At 46.5% G+C, this 21198-nt stretch overlaps 1 protein-coding gene across 1 annotated transcript in view; it reads right to left on the bottom strand.

The window, feature by feature from the left end:
* Window positions 1-21198, bottom strand: part of MTMR11 (myotubularin related protein 11) — a 42303-nt gene that overhangs the window by 3533 nt on the left and 17572 nt on the right. The window contains exons 11-16 of the mRNA XM_083591122.1: window positions 11407-11479; window positions 10972-11042; window positions 10588-10760; window positions 8500-8670; window positions 6429-6683; window positions 3853-4134 (exon numbers count right to left, since the gene is read on the bottom strand). Coding sequence (XP_083447248.1) covers window positions 3853-4134; window positions 6429-6683; window positions 8500-8670; window positions 10588-10760; window positions 10972-11042; window positions 11407-11479 — 1025 coding nt within the window. The remainder of the gene's footprint in view (window positions 1-3852; window positions 4135-6428; window positions 6684-8499; window positions 8671-10587; window positions 10761-10971; window positions 11043-11406; window positions 11480-21198) is intronic.

The following is a 21198-nucleotide window of genomic DNA, read 5'->3' as shown; positions in this document are numbered from 1 at the left end:
TTTCTACAAAAGCAATGCCTAAACCACATTGTAACAGCAGCAGACAAGACTTCCTAGCTGTGGAATTAAGAATAAGAATAATAATAATAAATTTTATTTATACCCTGCCCTCCCCAGCTAAGACCGGGCTCAGGGCGGCTAACACTAGGTAAAAACAATCGATTAAAATACAACTTAAAAGCAAGATTAAGTACACCGTTAAAATAAGCCTCCTTTCAGCAGAAACTATCCAAACTGGTCCTACGTGGGCCAGAAAAAAGCCAGGGAAGTCCCCAAATAAGAGTTTCATCACAGAAGGAGAAAGGAAAAAAGAAGAGGGGGAGGGAATCAAATTGATTCCAAGCCAAAGGCCAGGCAGAACAACTCTGTCTTACAGGTCCTGCGGAAAGAAATCAGATCCTGCAGAGCCCTGGTCTCACGAGACAGAGCGTTCCACCAGGCCGGAGCCAGTGTTGAAAAGGCCCTGGCTCTGGTTGAGGCTAATCTGACTTCCTTAGCGCCCGGGACCTCTAGGGTGTTGCTATTTATTGACCTTAAGGTCCTCCGTGGGGCGGTCCCTCCCTACTGGACAGGGGACTGGATGAGATGACCCTTGGCAGTCCCACCCAGGGCCGTCTTAAGCATCTCTGGTGCCGTGTTGCAAAGATTCCTCCGCCTCCCCCCCCCCCCCGTTTCCCAGAGTTGCCAACCTTTTTTAGGGAGGGCGGCACTGCCAGCGGCGTGCCCAGCTTTGCAGGGCTGGAGGAGGCGGGCAGCGGCTGAAGGGCAGCTTCTCCAGCAGGGAAGAGGCGGAGGCTGGACACGGCGGCTCCCAGATCAGCTGGCCACATCGTGCCATGGTGGCCACGGCAAGCAGAGGCTCCGTGTGCAGTGCTGCTTTGGTGCGGCATGGCGGAGGTGGGCGAGGGCAGCGAGCTGGTGCCGGGAGGCGCCGTGTCCTGCCTCCGCCTCTTCCCTGGCGCCCTCCAGAACCTGGCGCCCTAGCGCTCTGCGCCACAAGACACTCTCGGCCCCTCCCCACTCTACGATTCTGTGAAACAGCAGTGTTTACATCTGTAACCCCGCCCATTTTTTGCCTACCACAGACACGTGACCTTTGGGATCACAGAATCATAAGGTTGAATGTGATCCTAAGGATCATCTGGTCCAACCCCCCACAACACAGGAACATGCAGCTGTTCCTTACGGGGATCAAACCTGCAACCGTGGCATCATCAGCACCACACTGTAACCATCCGAGCTATCCCACCTTGAAGACTGGCAAGGAGAGGAGGCAGCCCCTCGAGCTGGGAGAAAGGTTCTCCATCTCTGCGCTAAGCGGAAAGAGACTTGACGTCACCAGCAAGCTCCACCGCTGGCTTTGGGGGAGAGGCTTTTCATACCCTCCTTTTAAATTAGCTCCCTTGTATAGCAATATACAGTGGTGCTGTGTGTTAAACCACAGAGCCTAGGACTTGCCGTTCAGAAGGTCGGCAGTTCGAATCTCCGCGATGGGGTGAGCTCCCATTGCTCGGTCCCTGCTCCTGCCAACCTAGCAGTAGCGCCGCAACCCTAAAGTCAGCCACGATTGGACCTAATGGTCAGGGGTCCCTTTACCTTTACCTTTATAGGAATATATCAGAGCCCTGCTTGGATCAAGCCAAAGGAGGCCCATCTCGTTCAGCCTCCTGTTCTCACGGTGGCCAACCAAGTGTCCTGTTCGGAAGACCACAAGCAGGACCTGAATGCAACATCAGCAAACTCCCTTCCTGCAGTTTCCAGCAAATCGGATTGAGAAGCATATATTGCCTCTGATCATGCCTGGTAGCCACTGATAGCCTTTTCCTCCATGAATTAGTCCAGTCCTCTTCCAAAGCCACCCAAGTTGACAGCCATCCCTGGCTCCTAGGGGAGCAAGTTCCATAGTTTGCACTATGTGAAGAAGTCCTCTTTTTAATCTTTCCTGAATCTTCCAACATTCAACTTCAAGTCCTGACGTTAAGAGAGAGGCAGAAATACTTTTCTGCATCTCCTTTCTCAATGCCAGGCATAATTTTCTAAGCGTCTAGCATCCCTTGTTCCTATTTCCAGCCGCAGGACGTTTGCTTCAGAACTCGTTTCCAAATCCCTGTTATTTATTTCCTCTTTTAATGAACTGGCGCAGGCTGGAAGGGGCAGGATGCAGTGGCTGCCTAATAGACGTGGCACACGACGGCCTCTGGAGACCTAGCTGTGAAGAATCTGTTTCTAATCGTGAGCTGCTAAAGGCAGCTATCAACATCAGGAAGTCGTCCTCACTTCATCTTCTGGTTTCCCCCTCACTGCTTCCACAACTGACGGTAGATTTGAGGATCACTGTTTGCAAAACAGTGGGTCTAGCTGCTGCCGAGTCCTTAACTCAGAAGCAAGGTCTGCAACTTCAGCACAGCTGAAGATCAGCTGATTGAAACTGCGCAAATTACATCCAAGCAAGAAGCTCTTATTTGTGCTGTGTCTCCTGGGGTTTCCTGGCGCGGAAAGAGCTTTTAAGCTCTCTGCTTTGCTTGCTGGGCAAGACCCTTCGGCACGTGAGCACTGGAAGTGCTGGGGATACTCTCTCATAGCGCCAAGGGTTTTGGTATACAAGATGTTCATGTAAATATGGAACCCTTGCAACCAAAATCCCACCCTCCCCGCATAATATGTGCTCATACTGTAAAGGTAAAGGGACCCCTGACCATTAGGTCCAGTCGTGGCCAACTCTGGGGTTGCGGCGCTCAGCTCACTTTACTGGCAGAGGGAGCTGGCATACAGCTTCCGGGTCATGTGGCCAGCATGACTAAGCCGCTTCTGGCGAACCAGAGCAGCGCACGGAAACACCAATCGGAGCGGTACCTATTTATCTACTTGCACTTTGAGGTGCTTTTGAACTGCTAGGTTGGCAGGAACTGGGACCGAACAAGGGGAGCTCACTCCGACGCGGGTATTTGAACCGCCAACCTTCTGATCGGCAAGTCCTAGGCTCTGTGGTTTAACCCACAGCGCCACCCACGTCCGCTCATACTGTAATAATGAGGAAAAAACCCTTTTATAAAAGAATCCAAAAGTAGTTTGGACACTAGATGGCACCACACAGCTGCAAACCTCTACCTCTTGGGATTCCTACCCGTTAGCCCCTCTGTATACATCCTCCTCCCCATAACATGAAATTATCATTAATTATTATTATTTTTATCATCACCACCATTGGTTTATTAATCGCCTTCTAAACTTCAACCTCGAGGCGTTTTGTGCATAAGGTAAATGAAACCAAAAACACATTTAACGAATTGGGTTGTCGTTCAACATATCCTCCTGCCTCATTTCTGTCCGTCTTCTCAGAAGTTGGAGTTCTTTATGACATTTTATTTATTTAGTTAGTTAGTTTTTTAGATTTGAACTGCTGCTAGGAGGCCAGTTGTGGGATTACAAACTGTAAAAGTTTTAGAACGAACATACCATACTTTTCCCTGTATAAGACAAAGTTTTTTTCTGAGAAAATCATGTCAAAAATGGGAGGTCGTCTTATACATGGATAGTCCAGAGTGGGGACAAAAATCCCCCCCCCAAAAAAAGCTCAGCAACTCTGGGCAACCTCCCCCCATTTTCTTAATTTTGAGTCCCGCAAACTAGGGGGCGTCTTATACACAGGGACGTGTTATACACAGAAAAATACGGTATAAATAAAACACTTCCCTCTGCTTGTGGAACAGCTTCTATTAATGGCGGGACTTTCTGAACCCAAGAAAGATGAGGAAGGGTTTTTTTGCAGAACGCAGGTTGGGTTATCTAATGACCACCTCCCAACCTGCCCGCGATTCTGTTATTTTGTGCTACGCCTCTGCTGTTTCGTACCTGGGTTTGCGGGCTCCCGCGAAGGTAGCACCTTCTCCACAAGCGGATGGAGGGCCCTGCATATGATGGCAGAAGGAGCAGCCCGTCGTGATGGAGGAGGAAGCTCCGGGTTTTGCACCTCCGCGACCTGTCCTGCTCCCTGGGGGCCTCCGACCCCTGAGACCGGCGGGAACCTTTCTTGGCTAGGGAGCCGTTTTTCCAGGGGAAGAAGTGGGCCTGCAGAGAGAGGGAGCCCTTGGAGAACAAGTACAGGGTCCTTTTCCCAGGAGGAGCATTTTCCATCTGGAGGAAGGAAGGGGGAAAGCTCAGAACATCGGAAGAGCGAAGGAACCAGGTCTTGGATCTGATCCTGGCAGCTCAAACAGTAATTGCAACTCCCTGGAAAACAGTCCCAAATCTTACACAGGGCGCTTGGTGTGCCGCTCACTCTGGAATATAGCTTTAAGGGAGAAAATTGCACATAATTTGAGATTTTGACGAGGGCTAGAACCTCCAGACACTTTTTATATGTTTTGGCATTCCCTTAGTACATACTGTACGTATGCGGCGGAGCAGTCTTCAAGACAACTCTCATCTCAAGCCTTGAAAATCTGGAACTAGACTTGATAATGAGATGGCGCTGATATTCTTTTTTGTTTGTTTGTTTTGCCTATTTAATACAGAAACAAAAAACACACATCCCACAAAAACACACACAAATATTCTTTTCTTGGACCTGGTTATATTAAATCATGTGCAACTGTGCATTCTATGTGCCTGTTTTATAGTTTTGTTTTTCATCTTTTAATTTTTATCTGTTGTTCTCATAGAATCATAGAACTGTAAGGGTGGAAGGGACCCGCAAGGGCCATCTAGTCCAGCCCCCCTGCCATGTAGGAATCTTCTGCCCAGCACATGCGTTTCAAATGCATGGGTCAGACTAGAACCAGGGATGATGAAAGTCGAAGCTCATATTAGTCTAACATCAATAGGTAAGTGGCTAACTTTGAAACTGCTCCCCCGAGGAATAGCCCCATTGATTCTGAGCGACCAGTTTCAGTCTGGCTGGCAGACAGCAATCTTAAACACTCTTCAGAAACTGGGCCTTGCCCCCCAAACCCTCATAACTATGGGCCTGGGCCAAGCTAGATCCGTGGTTAGGCAAAGAATCATGGACATAGAGAGGCAACAGGACTGTACAAGGGTCCCCGATTATAAAATCACGGAAAACAGGAGATACGTAGCCGCTCCAGCAACATATCTCTATTTCCTCGCATCCAGAAATGCAAGAAGGGCTTTCACTCTTGCTAGAAGCTCAGCCTTGCCCTCACCAGTTCTGGAAGGCTCCTATAGAAGAGTCCCATATGCACAGAGACTTTGCGCCTGCCCATTAGGGGAAATAGGAAGCCCCGAACATATATATTTTTAGATGTCCTTTTTATGTTGAGATCCATTGAGACACCATTGACCCTTTGCTGAAGAGGCTCGCCGATCTTTCAGAGAAGTCTAAACTTCATTCTCTCCTCTTAGGCAAAGATCATAAGACGACCTGGCTGGTAGCCAGATTCTGCGCCCAGATTTGTAGGCCCAGATCATCCTCTAGAATAAAATAGTTTACTAGGGAAATGCTGAAGTTGCCCTTTATGGTAGCCCAATTCTCAGTTGTACAGGTGTATGTATATATCTCAATTTTAACTCATGAGCTATTGCTGCAATCTGCTCTGATTGTATATTTTATCTTTATGAACGCTGTTGTTATTGTGTTGTGCGAGCTGGTCTTTGACCGTAATAAATTATCTAAATTATCTATGTATTTGCCCAGCACAGGACTTGGAGTCAGAAGCCTGAGATTAAGACGCTCACGCTCTACCCTCTGAGCTAGCCCAGGTTGGCATCCTGAGCTAGCATCCTGTTCTCACAGTGGCCAAATTCTCCTAAGAACCTAAGTCCAGATAGACTGTCTCTAGACATGGAGGTTCTATAAGAGCAGTGAAGTTTCAAATTGGATGGGAGACCGCGTGCTGAGATTCCTGCATTGCAGGGGGGTTGGACTAGATGACCCTCGGGACCCCTTCCAATTCTGTGGTTGCTTCAAAAGAGCCCTGCTGGATCACGCCAATGCCCATCAGCTCCAGCATCATCTTTCCACAGTGGACACCCAGATGCCTGTTGAAAACCCACAGGCGAGATCTCAACACAAGAGCAAACTCTTAACAACAGGGTTCCAGATTCAAATGGGGAAACTGAGTGGTGCTGGCAAAAAGGCTTCTTATCTGAGAACCTGGAGAGCCGCTGCCAGTCAGTGCAGACAATTCTGAGCTAGATGGGCCCCCAATTGCTTGATCAGCATAAGATATAAGCTTCCTGCTTTCTTAAGTCAACCCTTTTTTTGGAACCATGAGGACTGGAACCTTGTAAAGACAGCTTCCTGCATTCCTGTGGGTCGCACAGTTAGATCTAAACAGGGAAAGGCGCTGCTGGAACCTGGTACCCTACCAGACTGGGAGATGCCAAAGATTTCTACACGTCCTCTGGCTCTGAATCCACCAGCCCAAGTTGCGGAAACGACCTCTATGCCTTCCCAAACAAGCACAAACCTTGCCAATGTTTTGGGGGAGGAAGTTCCCGTTCAGAGCCCCGCCGTTGCTGCCGCCATTCCCGCTGCGCCTGTAGCAGGGGTTCCGGAAGCACGCCATGTGCCGGGGGTTGTATCTCAAGGACCAGTCCCAGATGGTGGGCAAGGCGGCCCCCGTGGCTTCCTTGACTGGGTAGCAGTCTTTCTCCAAGATCTCCAGGCAGAGGGGCTCTCGCCAGCCGTTGATGGGAGTGTAGAGCTGGGTGAGGAAACGGTTCTGTGGGGAGAGAGAGGAGTGGCGGTGGATAAACCGACCCTTCCCAAAAATGCATTTCTCCTTTTCCACTTATATGGATTTTATTGGCCAAAGAAATATTGCAACAATAGTGGCCTGCTCTCTATAGCAGGGGTCAGCAAACTTTTTCAGCAGGGGGCCAGTCCACTGTCCCTCAGACCTTGTGGGGGGCCGGACTATACTTTGGGAAAAAATAATGAACGAATTCCTATGCCCCACGAGTAACTCAGAGATGCATTTTAAATAAAAGGACACATTCTCCACCTCCATCGTTCTGCCCAGACACTGAGGTCCAGCGCCGAGGGCCTTCTGGCGGTTCCCTCGCTGCGAGAAGCCAAGTTACAGGGAACCAGGCAGAGGGCCTTCTCGGTGGTGGCGCCCACCCTGTGGAACGCCCTCCCACCAGATGTCAAAGAGAAAAATAACTACCAAACTTTTAGAAGACATCTGAAGGCAGCCCTGTTTAGGGAAGCTTTTAATGTTTAATAGGTTATTGTATTTTAGTGTTTTGTTGGAAGCTGCCCAGAGTGGCTGGGGAAACCCAGCCAGATGGGTGGGATATAAATAATAAATTATTATTATTTATTATTATTCTACTCATGTAAAAACACACTGATTCCTGGACCGTCCGCGGGCTGGATTTAAAAGGCAATTGGGCTGTATCCAGCCCCTGGGCCTTAGTTTGCCTACCCATGATCTACAGGGCTATTGTGAGGATTTCTCCACCCTTCAAGAGGAGGAGCTGATTCCTAGAGAGGAGAGGCAGGCCACAGAGAAGAGAATGGATTCAGCAGCCTTCCCCAACCTAGCGCCTTCCAAAGGTTGCAGGACACCACTTTCCAATGGGTCATCACAGCCCATGACCCGGGGATGGTGGGAGTTGTGCTCCAAAGCAGCTGGAGGGCCACAGGACCGCCATCTTTAAAGAGAAGGAGTTGATTCCTAGAGTGGAGAGGCAGGCCACAGATGAGAGAAAGGCTAGAGCAGCCATCCCCTCCAGATTCTGTTGGGCTCCAGCGACTGGCACAGTGTCAACACTTGGGGATGATGGTGATGGGAAATGGCAACATCCTGAGAGTACCATTTTTGTTATGTACTGAAGTTCTCACCCTGGGCCAGCAGGGGGATACTGTAGATAGTTATGCAAATAAGGGATCAAAAGTGACGTTCAGTGATTGGATAGTTTTAGAAAATTGTTATAGTTACATTGTACTGGAGCTCTATATAAGCAGGCTGACTGAACCCTTCAGTTCAGTTCTGTTCTGGCCTGTGAATAAACAACAGCTGTTTGAAGAATCACTGTGTCGTCTGATATGTTCACCCACAATTTAACAATTTTGGCTATCCCTGGCCGATCAGCTCAAGTCACCTTGCCTCTCCTTCCCACCCAGCGTCCTCAAGAGAGCCAGCAAATTTGGCCCCACCCTCATCCCTTTTCAAAGCCAAGCAGTTATTTTCCTTGTTTTCCCTTTTTTATTGCTATCGATTCGTAAGCAAAAGAAAAGAAGTGCAGACATAACAAAGATGAAGAAGGCAAATAATCAAATATTGAAGTCCTGAGCCATCACAGCCTTGAGGACCAGCAATCCAAATTATTAAGATTAAAGCTTTTCCAGGGTTTGGCAATACAGCCCCTAGGCTGCTGTCAAGAGGTGAGAGAGGAGTGCTTTACTTTCCAAAAATCCCATTCTGTTTGCGTGCAATGGCACAGAAATACAATATATCAGCTCAAATATACAGGTTCACAAGTGCCAAGCCAGGCTGGGTGTCCGTCCCCCGTCCCTCAAGCGCAACTCACCTGGTTCCTCCGCCCTCTCTCCCACTGGCAGTTGAAGAGGAAGGTGCTGGAGAATGGGACATAGCTGCTTTCGTGTAGAGCCACCAGGTAGGCCTCGGTGAACTGGAAGGACCCGGGAAACTGCTGCAGGAGCTGCCAGGTGCAGTCCAGGAACAGCAGGAAGACCGGCGACTGCAAAAAGGGGTGAAAGGGGGAAAGAGATGCTCCCATTTCTTTTCCCTGAGCACATTTATTCTCTCTCCTCCTCCTCTACAGAGAAAGGCTTCAGGTCAGGGATGAAGCATCTGAGGCTTTCTGTGTTCTTCTTTCCATGGGAACCTTACTCAGAACAATGAGGACCAGAACCTTACTTTGATTTTAGGGCAAAGTCTGCAGCACTGCACTAAAGCATCACTCGACCACTTTGATTGGTGGGACACCCTTACAGGGGCCACATAATACCTGTTCCGCATTTTGTAAGAACTTGATCTTTCAAATTCAGTATCCGTGAAGGAGTGTCTCTATCCCCATCATCCAGCCCAGATGCTGAGGTCCAGCTCCGAGGGCCTTCTGATGGCTCCCTCACTGTGAGAAGTGAGGTTACAGGGAACCAGGCAGAGGGCCTCCTCGGTGGTGGCGCCCGCCCTGTGGAACGCCCTCCCACAGTATGTCAAGGAAATAAACCAACTACCTGACTTTTAGAAGACATCTGAAGGCAGCCCTGTTCAGGGAAGTTTTTAATGCTTGATGTTTTATCGTGTTTTTAACTCTGGGAAACCCAGCCAGATGGCTGGTGAAGGAAGGAAGGAAGGAAGGAAGGGGAGAGAGAGAGAGAGAGAGAGAGAGAGAGAGAGAGAGAGAGAGGCAGCACCTACACTTTGGAACTCCCTGCCTATGGACACCAGGCAAGGGCACCTTTGCTGCACTGTTTTTGGCGCCTGCTAAAAATGCTCTTGTTTAGACAAGCCTACCCAGCTGTTTAGAAAGTGTTGATCTGTTTTTAGGCTATTGTTATTCCAACTATGAAAGTTTCAGATCATTGTTGCTAGACCAGGTGAGGGTAGCGGATGGGACTCAAACCCTCAGGTGAGTTGACTTGCCCTTGCATGCAAAGGGATTGAGTGGACGAGACCAGTAGTGGGTCCAAAGGTCAAGATGGCGGTTTCTGCATGTTCTGTGGAGGGAAGTGAGGGGCAGATGGGGCTCGTCCACCTGGGAAGGCAGCCCATCCAGGAGAAGCAAAACTCTGATCTTAAACCTCAGCAAGCCTGAGAGGGGGGTCTTGTTATCTGGGCATCGCCAGGCACATTGCCCATGTTTATACCCCGGGGAGGTCACTGGTGCTGCTAACACAGCAGTTTGACTTCATCCCTGGAGATGCACTCCATCGTCTCACCGGACAAACAGATGCCAACAACATATCTTACTGATAATATTATTGTTTTATGTTTTTGGTGCTGGAGGAAACTCTTGAGAGTCCCATGGACTGCAAGAAGATCAAACCTCTCCATTCTGAAGGAAATCAGCCCTGAGTGCTCACTGGAAGGACAGATCCTGAAGCTGAGGCTCCAAGACTTTGGCCACCTCATGAGAAGAGAAGACTCCCTGGAAAAGACCCTGATGTTGGGAAAGATGGAGGGCACAAGGAGAAGGGGACGACAGAGGACGAGATGGTTGGACAGTGTTCTCGAAGCTACAAACATGAGTTTGATCAAACTGCCGGAGGCAGTGGGAGACAGGACTGCCTGGCGTGCTCTGGTCCAGGGGGTCACAAAGAGGCTCACACGACTAAACGACAACAACAATGTTTTTGGTAAGCTGCTTTTAGGTTTGTTGAGGTTCAGTCCCCAATGGTATCTCCAGGTAGGACTGGAGAGAGACTCCCTGGTCTGAAATCCTGGAGATTCGATGGCCCTCAGTGTAGACAATACTGAACTAGATGGACCCGGTGCTCTGACTCAGTACGAAACAGCTTCTGATATCCTTCAGCGATAAATTGTAGGGTAGGAAGGAACCCCCAGGGTCAACAATTCCACACACACACACCCTTGCAATGCCAGAATCACCGTTAAATGCAGGGGTCACCCCATTTTCAGGGGTCCAACTCACCTCATCCCGGTCGTTTTTCTGGAGGAGGTTCAGGCGCTGCAGGAACGGGTGCCCGGTCGCCACCCACTCTTTCTGGACCAGGCTCTGGAAGCCGGAGATGGTTCTGGCGTGTGGGTCTGAAATGACTTGCACCAAGGAGGCCAGCAAGCAATTCAAGTTCCTGTCATCTGATTCTGGGAGGGGGAAATGAATGGAGAGTGAGAAAGAGGAGCTTCAGGGTGATGGAAACTCCAAGGTGACCAGGAGTCACCGAGGCAGGGGGCGAGCAGACCAGCGTTGGTCCATCTCACAGTCATTGGAAGAATGTCCCATTGGGGACACAGTACATCCTGCAGTGGATCCCCTCTGCAGAAGAAACACAGAGCAAAGAAACCCTCTCTTTACCTTGGAGGAGGACAGAGCGGCTTCTCTCAGCCAGCAGCACAGCCACTTCACTGGCCTTCTTCAAGCACACCCTAGAAAGAAGGGGGAAGCAATAAAGGACACAATAAGAGCCTGCAGGATCAGGCCAAAGGGGGCCCATCTTGTTTACCCTCCTGTTCCCCCAGGGGCCAGCCAGATGCCCCAATGAGAAGCCCACAATCAGGACCCAAATGCAAGAGCGATTCTGCGTCCTGCGGTGCCCAGCAGCCAGCATTCAGAAAAGCATTTCTGACTCCAACCTGAGGAGCATGGCCATCGCGGCAAGCAGCCTTCAGTCGCCTTCCACCACTACAAATTCGCCCGAGCCTCTTCAGACAGAGAGAAGGGGAGACAGAGATGGGAGCCTGTCCTCGCTGTAGCCAGAGGGACCGGCTGGGGGGAAGAGACGCAGCTCACCTCACATGATCCAGCCACCGTGTCCCTTCGAGGCTCGAGAGCCACTTCTCATCGGAGGACGAGACGAAGGAATCTAGAAGGGGAATCGAGAGCACACAGGAAAGGGCTCCGTGTTGTGCAAAAACAGAGCACAGACTTTTATCAGTGTGCCTTAGAATCACCAGAAGAGGACTTCCGGAGGCGGCGCGACCGGTAATGGCTGCCTTCTCCGAGTAAGGAGAAGGGAGCTCCGCTGTAAACGGGTCGTCCGCTACGGCGAAGCGGAGACCCATTTAGAAAAACCACAGGTGGCAGAAGCCTGTGGTCTCGGGACCCGGCGGGCGCCAGAAGCAGCCCCCAAAACGTTGAAGGGACCCCGTAAGGGGCTCCGGATCGCGGAGGGGGTAGCGGCGCTGTGGGTCGTTGCGCAAACAGCGAAGTGAAGCCGCATTGCTGTTGCCGGTCAGCGCTGTCCTTTCTTCCTGCAACTTTTCTGAACTTTGGAAACTACAACCCGTGAGTAAATTTGGACATTGAAAACTTTCTGAAACTTTTGTCAACTTTCTGAAACTTTTTGAGAACTTTATGAAACTTTTAAAACTTTTTTAAAAAGTTGAAATCTGGCTGAAAACGGAGTGAGGATAAGCAGGAAGCCCATCTCCCGCTATACTGAACTTTAAGCAAAGAGCAGGAGGAGTGGAGACAAAAAGTTATGCGTTAACTAAATGCTGGCACCCTGTTAAAGCAGTTTTCTGAGTGAAAGACTTTGAGCTATTGACTTTTGCTGGTCATATTCGGGGTGCACTGATATCCTTCTTCTGTGGTACCAGTGGATTATAAAATAAATAAGAATCTCTGGTGCTGGAGCTGCCTGGATGAGCACCAGTTTGCAACTTTGGATACATTGAATTCAGGTTTTGAAAAATTCTGAGTTGGAACTGGATACTTTGAAACTGTTGCAGTCAAGGCACTGTAAGAAACACTGTTTTGCTTTAAGTTTTACTCTGCTAAAAATAATACATTGTGGAGGCGATAGACATGGATTTAAATTTATAAGTTTAACTTGGATTTGATCTTTTCCCTGAAGACGTATTAAGCTCCCTCTAGAGGATTTTGGACTTACAGCAGTGACTTTGTTTTACTTTCCCTTTCCCGGCCTCTGTTTGACTATTGCATCTGGGACTCTGCTTTCTCATGGGAACAACTTGGATTGACCTTGGATTACAGATAACTTTGGAATGAGTGGCGCAAGGAGAAGAGGAAGGACTAAACAAACAACTCTAACTTTATCTGCAGCCTCACAGCGTAGATCTTCTGTGCCGGCCTTGCCTTCCACTTTGCCTCCAGACATAGAGGCGGCCTCCCTAATACAGGCAGGGGAGGGTGAGACAGAGGAGCTGCACCTGGGAGATATGGCTTCAGGGACAAGTAGCTCTGTCTTGGAGAAAATTTTGGAGAAACTGGAGGCTCTGGACAAGAAGGCTGATTTGCATACAGCTAAAATTGAACAGAACACAGAAAGCTTGAATAAGCTGACTGGACAAGTTGCACAGAATGCCCAGTCTATTGGAGAATTAAAGGAGGCTGTAGGTGAAAATCGTAAACTGGCTGAAGATACTAGTCAAAGATTGGAAGAACTTGAGAAAGAAGTAAGACCACTCAGCAAACAAGTTGGAGAACATCAGATTTACTTTTTGATGACAGAACTGCGAAACAGGGAGACCAACTTGAGGATACGGTCAATACCAGAGGTGGAAGAAGATAATTTTATTGAATTTCTAACTAAGGAATTTGCCAAGTTTTGGAAGTTAGAGGAAAAAGACTTTAAAATTGTATCTGCTTTCAGGCTTGGCAGAGTCAGAAGGACAGAGAAGCCCAGAGATTGTTTGATAACACTGAGATCAAAGGGGGAAAGGGACAAGATTTTGGGCCTGCACTACGAAAAGTCACTAGACATTTTGGGCAAGAGAATTGAAATCTACAAGGACATTCCTAAGCAGTTGCTGGACTTTAGATCTAACTACACGGAATTGGTAAGACTGTTGAGAAGCAACGCAATTATCTTCAGGTGGGAGTTTCCACAAGGATTATCCTTTACCTACAGAGGGAGAAAGATCAAAATCAAAACAGTGGAAGATAGAGACAAGTTTTTGGGAGCACACGGAGAAGACCTCCACAAAGGACTTGGATTGCCAGCGCCAGAACTTCCAGGGGAGCCCGCCCCCTCGGATCCTCAAGGACCGGAGAACAAGGTACCACCCCAGAAAGAATAACCAGACCTATCCAGGATGTCTCTGCAGCTTTTGAGTTGGAACATAAATGGCTGTAACAGTCCCGAAAAAAGGTCTAAAATTTTTCATATTTTAAAAAAGGAACAATTGGACATTATATGCTTACAAGAAACACATGTGATTAGGCTCCATAGAAAGGTGTTAATAAATAAAAGGCTTGGTCAAGAATTTATATCATCGGATACAGTTAAAAAGAGAGGTGTAGTGATCTATGCAAAAGAGAGCCTTTCACCAAAATTTCTCTTTAAAGATGAAAGTGGAAGAATCCTCGCAATAGAAGTACAGTATCAAGGAGAAAAAATTTTGATATTAGGAATTTATGCTCCAAATGAAGGAAAATCGGATTTTTATAAGAAGTTGCACGAGATCATGCTGGATTATCTGGATTACAACAACGTCATTATGATGGGGGACATGAACGGGGTCGTATCAACAAATATGGATAAGTCACAGAACCAGAACATTACTAAAGAGGGAAGACTACCTAAGACCTTTTTTGAAATGACTGACAATATGGACTGGGTTGACATCTGGAGAGTTAGAAACCCCCTGGGAAGAGAAGGAACATTCTTTTCTGAAGCTCAATTGACTTGGACACGAATCGACCAAATATGGATAACTAGAAGTCTGGCACCTAAGGTGAGGAAGGTGGAAATCTGCCCCAAAACATGCTCCGACCATAACGCCTTGAGAATGGATATGACATTGATCCCAATCGGCTCCTTTAGATGGAAGATGAATGATGGCCTGTTTAGAGATCAAAGAATTGTAAAGAAGGCCCAAAAAACCTTAAAGGACTATTTTGAGATTAATTTGAACACTACGGTGGAAAAAAGAACTATCTGGGATGCAAGTAAAGCTGTGATGAGAGGGTTCTTGATTCAACAGAATTCCTTAAAGAAAAGACTGCAAAATGAAAAGAAAGATAAAATTCTGGAAAGTATCAAAGAGTTGGAGAAGAAGTTAAGATCTAACCCGAAGTCCCAACCGATTCTGAGAGAAATCAAACTTTATCAGGCGCAATATTCCAAGCTGATAAATCAGGAAATAGAATGGAAGATTAAAACAATGAAACAAAAAACTTTTGAATCGGCAAATAAATGTGGGAAACTGCTAGCTTGGCAGTTGAAAAGGAGACAAAGATTAAATACAGTAACAAACTTAGAGGTTGAAGGAAGGAACATTCAGAACCCGGGAGAGATTAGAAAGTGCTTCCAGAGGTATTTTAAAAAGTTATATACTCAAGGGCCACAAGATGAAATAGAGATTACACAATTTTTGGAGAGAAATGGATTAGCAAAGCTGTCAGAAGAAAATAGAACAATTTTAAATGGCAAAATAACACGACAAGAGATTGAACAGGCCATCCTGAGTCTGAAACAGGGCAAATCACCAGGGCCAGATGGACTGACCTCTAACTACTATAAGACATTGAAGGATTATTTGATACAACCTTTGTTGGAGGTCAGTAATGAAATAATGGAGGGGAAGAAGGCGCCTGAATCGTGGAAAGAAGCATTTATCACATTGATTCCAAAGTCAGAAACTGAAAAGACACAACTCAAGAATTACCGTCCCATCTCCCTTTTAAATGTGGATTACAAAATATTTGCAGATGTTTTGGCACGAAGATTTAAGAAAGTTTTAAGTGAGATAATCCATAAAGACCAGGCAGGCTTTCTCCCGGGCAGACATATGTTTACTAACACAAGGAACATCATAGACATATTGGAACTTTTACAAACAAACATAAACACTAAAGCAGTTTTAATTTTTATAGACGCGGAGAAAGCCTTTGACAACATTTCTTGGAAATTTATGAAGGGGAATTTAAAAGAAATGGGAGTGGGACGGGGGTTTGAGAACGGGATTGAGGCAATATATTCAGAACAAAAGGCTAAACTGATAGTTAACAATGTGGTTACAGAAGAGTTTAAAATTGAAAAAGGTACACGACAAGGCTGCCCGATTTCCCCATTACTGTTTATTTCGGTTCTGGAAGTGCTCCTGAATATGATTAGGGGGGACCGGTTGGTGGAAGGGATTCAGGTCGGAGCGAAACAATATAAACTTAAAGCTTTTGCAGATGACCTAGTTCTGACATTACAGGAGCCGGAGTCTAGTTTGAAAAGAGTACTACAACTGATTCAAAACTTTGGTCGAGTGGCAGGATTTAAGTTAAATAAGCAAAAAACTAAAGTTTTGGGGAAAAACATGACAGATATTGAGTTGGAACAGCTTCAGAAAGAGACAGAACTAAATGTGGTTAAAAAAGTTAAATACCTAGGGGTAAACATAACAGCAAAAAATCTGAGTTTATTTAAAGATAATTATGAAAAATGTTGGTCAGAGATTAAGAGAGACTTGGATAGTTGGTCAAGACTAAAACTTTCTTTGTTAGGCCGAATAGCTGCCATCAAGATGAATGTATTGCCAAAAATGTTATTTTTGTTTCAGACACTGCAGATTGTAGACAAGACAGAGTGCTTCCGGAAGTGGCAGAAAGATATTTCTAAATTTGTCTGGCAGGGCAAAAAGCCCAGAATCAAATTTAAAATATTAACAGATGCGAAAGAAAGAGGGGGCTTTGCCCTGCCAGATTTAAAGTTGTATTATGAAGCTGCAGCTTTCTGCTGGTTAAAAGATTGGTTACTTCTTGAAGATACGGATGTCTTGGATTTGGAAGGTTTTAATAATGCGTTTGGATGGCATGCATATTTATGGTATGATAAAGTTAAGATAAATAAGGCCTTCAAGAACCATATTGTCAGAAAATCAGTTTTTAATGTCTGGACAAAATATAAAGACTTACTGGAGAATAAAACTCCGAGGTGGCTGTCACCCCTGGAGGCTAAGGCTCGGAAAAGAGCCAATATGGAGGCCAACTGGCCAAAATATTGGGAGATAATAGAAAAGGATGGTGACAACTGGAAATTGCAGAGTTTAGAAAAGATGAGAGACAAAGTGCGAGACTGGTTACACTATGCTCAGATTAAAGAAGTGTTTAAAAATGACAAAAAGCTAGGATTCCAAGTGGAAAAGTCAAAGTTAGAAACTGAACTGTTAGAACCTAAGACTAAGGTACTTTCAAGAATGTATAACTTGCTGCTGAAATGGAACACACATGACGAAATGGTAAAATCAACAATGATAAAATGGGCGCAGGATATTGGGTATAATATTATGTTTGAAGATTGGGAAAGGTTGTGGACCTCTGGGCTGAACTTCACTGCATGTAATGCGTTGAAGGAAAATGTGATGAAAATGATGTATAGATGGTACATGACCCCTGTTAAACTGGCTAAAATATACCATTCGTCTGATAGCAAATGTTGGAAATGTAAGGAAAATGAAGGAACATTTTTTCACCTCTGGTGGACCTGCCCTAGAGTGAAGGCCTTTTGGGAGAAGATATATAATGAATTAAAAAAGGTGTTTAAATACACCTTTACTAAGAAATCAGAGGCCTTTCTCCTGGGTATTGTCGGCCAGAGTGTGTTAAAAGAGGACAGAACATTCTTTTTGTACGCAACAACAGCAGCAAGAATATTAATTGCCAAGAATTGGAAAACTCAGGAGCTACCCACTGTGGAAGAATGGCAGATGCAACTGATGGACTATATGCAATTAGCCGAGATGACCGGCAGAATTCGAGACCAGGGAGAAGAAAGGATGGAAGAAGACTGGAGGAAATTTAAGATTTATTTACAAAAATATTGTAATTTGGCTGAGTGCTGAATTGGATGCCAGTGCAGACAATTGTCTACCATTAAATTAGATTTAAGGCTGAATTATATGTCAAACCAAATTAAGATTATTAATTAAGATGAGTTAAATGATAATTTGTTTGAAATTAATTTAATAATGATGTAAGTGTATGCGGGAGGTGTGGGGGAGTCCCATGTAACAATTGAGAGATGTTAAATGGACAATGATAAGTGCTTATCTAATATATGCTTTATTTGAAAACTTTAATAAATATATTATAAAAAAAAAAATAGAATCACCAGAAGAGCTTGGCTGCCGGATGAGGCCAAAGGGGACACGTCAAGCCCAGCATCCTGTTCTCACAGTGGCCAACCAAGTGCCCTAAAGGGAAACATTCAAGCAGACACTGAACGCAAGAGCTGTTCTCCTCTCCAACAGGAAGACCAAGCAGGACCTGAGAGCTACAGCGAATCCCCCACCAGTGACTGCCAATAAGATTCAGAGGCATTTACAGTCATACCTAGGAAGCCAAACGGAATCCGTTCCGGAAGTCCGTTCAACTTCCAAGGTGCAGATTCCTGCAGCCAATTGGAAGCTGTGGAATAATTATTATTATTATTATTATTATTATTATTATTATTATTATTAATTAATTAATTATTTATACCCTGCCCATCTGGCTGGGCTTCCCCAGCCACTGTGGGTGGCTTCCAACAAAATATTAAAATACAGTGGTACCTTGGGTTAAGTACTTAATTCGTTCCGGAGGTCCATACTTAACCTGAAACTGTTCTTAACCTGAAGCATCACTTTAGCTAATGGGGCCTCCTGCTGCCACTGTGCCACCGGAGCACGATTTCTGTTCTTATCCTGAAGCAAAGTTCTTAACCTGAAGCAATATTTCTGGGTTAGCAGAGTCTGTAACCTGAAGCGTGTGTAACTTGAAGCGTATGTAACCCGAGGTACCACTGTACAGTAATGCATCAAACATTAAAAGCTTCCCTAAACAGGGCTGCCTTCAGATGTCTTCTAGAAGTCTGGTAGTTGTTGTTCTCTTTGAAGCCCTGCCAGACGTTCAGCTTCCAAAAGAAAGTTCTCAAACTGGAACACTCACTTCCGGGTTTGCGGCGGTTGGGAGCCAAAACGTCCAACTGCTAAGGCGTTCGTCAACCAAGGTACGACTGTACTGCCTCCAGCAATGGGGGCAAGACGTAGCCATCACAGCTAGTAGCCACTGAATTTGCCTTACCCTCTTTAAAACTACCCAGGTCGATGGCCACCCCTTCCTCTCGTTTGAGCGAATTCTGCCTTTTTAATTATTATTTTGTCTTTCGGGCAACCTAATCCGAAGGGCTAAGAATAGAGTGCCAGGCTTCGAAATCCCTAGGAGACCAGCTGCGCCGTTCCTCCAAAAATAGGATCCCCAGTGGAGGTCTGGAGCAGTCAGCCGCCAGTTTCGAGGCAGCTGTGCAAAAATAAAAAATAAAGATCTTGTGTTATTTTTATTCCGATTCCTCATTTGTGGCCTCTGGAGGGCAGGAAGATTCCTCTCCACCCTGTGAGTCACGCAGCATTCTGGAGAAGCACCAGGAACGTCCACAGAGGGATTAACACGTAGCCCAGTAGAATATCTCTGGGAAAGAATTAGGGCTGGTTAGTACGGAAGTACTAACCAGTATAGTTAAAGCCATGGTTTTCCCAGTAGTGATGTATGGAAGTGAGAGCTGGACCATAAAGAAGGCTGATCGCCGAAGAATGGATGCTTTTGAATTCTGGTGCTGGAGGAGACTCTTGAGAGTCCCATGGACTGCAAGAAGATCAAACTTATCCATTCTTAAGGAAATTAGCCCTGAGTGCTCACTGGAAGGACAGATCCTGAAGCTAAGGCTCCAAGACTTTGGCCACCTCATGAGAAGAGAAGACTCCCTGGAAAAGACCCTGATGTTGGGAAAGATGGAGGGCACAAGGAGAAGGGGACGACAGAGGACGAGATGGTGGGACAGTGTTCTCGAAGCTACCAGCATGAGTTTGACCAAACTGCGGGAGGCAGTGGAAGACAGGAGTGCCTGGCGTGCTCTGGTCCAGGGGGTCACAAAGAGTCGGACACGACTAAACGACTAAACAACAACAAAATATGGAGGTCAAAACAAAAAAATTTTTTTCCTTCCAGTAGCACCTTAAAGACCAACCTATTGCAGTCGTTAAGAGTCGTCAACAGGCTCATCACAGCTATCTGCCAATTACCCATTCCCACCACCCTTCTGAGTAATACCCCTCCCCACCTTCTCACTATATAGAAGGATCTGGCAACTTCTGTTTCAGTGTATCTGAAGAAGTGTGCATGCACACAAAAGCTCATACCAAGAACTAACTTAGTTGGTCTTTAAGGTGCTACTGGAAGGAAAAAAAATTTTTTGTTTTGACTATGGCAGACCAACACGGCTACCTATCTGTAACTGAAAATATGGAGGTGTTCATCATCTCGACACCTCTCCTGGTACTATCTAAAACTGGTGGCCGGCAGGGGGGAGGGAGACTCCTTATGATCCCCTCTCCTTGGCTCAGTTGGTACGCTCTGTGTGGTTTGACCCAGGTTTGAAGCTCAGATCAATGTCTTGGACAGGTTTTCTGCCACCTGTGCAGCTCAGAGAACGTAACCCTTCTGCTGAGTGCTGCATCTAACTCAGTCTTGTCTACAACTGACTGGCAGAGGCTCTCTGGGCTTTCAGACCAAGAGTCCTTTTTAGCCCTGCTTGGAAATGTCTTCAGGCATCGGACCCCGTGGGTCAAATTTCTGCAGTACCCTGTGCAGTGCAAAAAAAATTGGCGCCTCACCACCACCTCTCATGCTCCACGCTAATAGTTGCAGCATCCCCTGCAGCGCCCCCGTGGCCTCATGTGCACGGGTTGTGCTCCCCTAAATCCACCTCTCCTGGGCCCTTCCAGTCTATCTTGGAAGATAAGTTCCAGGCAGAGGGCCTTCTCGATAGTGGCACCCGCCCTGTGGAACACCCTCCCACCAGACGTCAGAGAGAAAAACAACTACCAGACTTTTAGAAGACATCTGAAGGCATCCCTGCTTAGGGAAGTGTTAAGTTGTGGGTGAACATATCAGACAACACAGCGATTCTTGAAGCAGCTCTTGTTTATTCACAGGCCAGGACAGAACTGAACTGAAGGGTTCAGCCAGCCTGCTTATATAGAGCTCCACTAGAACGCAACAGTAACCATTTTCTGTAACTATCCAATCACTGTACGTCACTTTCAATCCCTTATTTGCATATGTGGACCTGAGTGAAAACTATCCACAGTATCCCCCTGCTGGCCCAGGGTGAGAACTTCAGTACATAACAGGAAGCTTTTAATGTTTAATAGGTTATTGTATTTTAATATTCTGTTGGAAGCCGCTCAGAGTGGCTGGGGAAACCCAGCCAGATGGGCAGGGTATAAATAATAAATCATTATTATTATCATCATCATCATCATTATTATTATTATTATTATTATTATTATTATTTAAAAGAAAGTACCTCTTCATGCACCACGTAGATAAACTACGGAACTCACTGCCACAGGAGCCAGCACTGGCTTTGAAACTTGGGCAGCGTTAAAAGAGGATTGGACTAACCAGCCTTGCTCTGCCTCCGTGGCCACAGGCAGCGATGCTTCTGTAGAAGAGGGGAGTTGCTCTTGTACTTGGGGGTCCTGCTTGTGGGTTTCCTTCTGGGGCACCTGGCTGGCTGCTGTGGGCACAGGCAGCTGGGCAAGGTGGGCCATTGGCCTGATTTAGCTCCAGGTATCTTCCTATGTTCAA

The sequence above is a fragment of the Podarcis filfolensis genome (assembly GCF_964270895.1).
Source record: "Podarcis filfolensis genome assembly, chromosome: 16".
Classification (NCBI taxonomy): domain Eukaryota; kingdom Metazoa; phylum Chordata; class Lepidosauria; order Squamata; family Lacertidae; genus Podarcis; species Podarcis filfolensis.
This window is presented reverse-complemented; position numbering and strand designations above follow the sequence as displayed.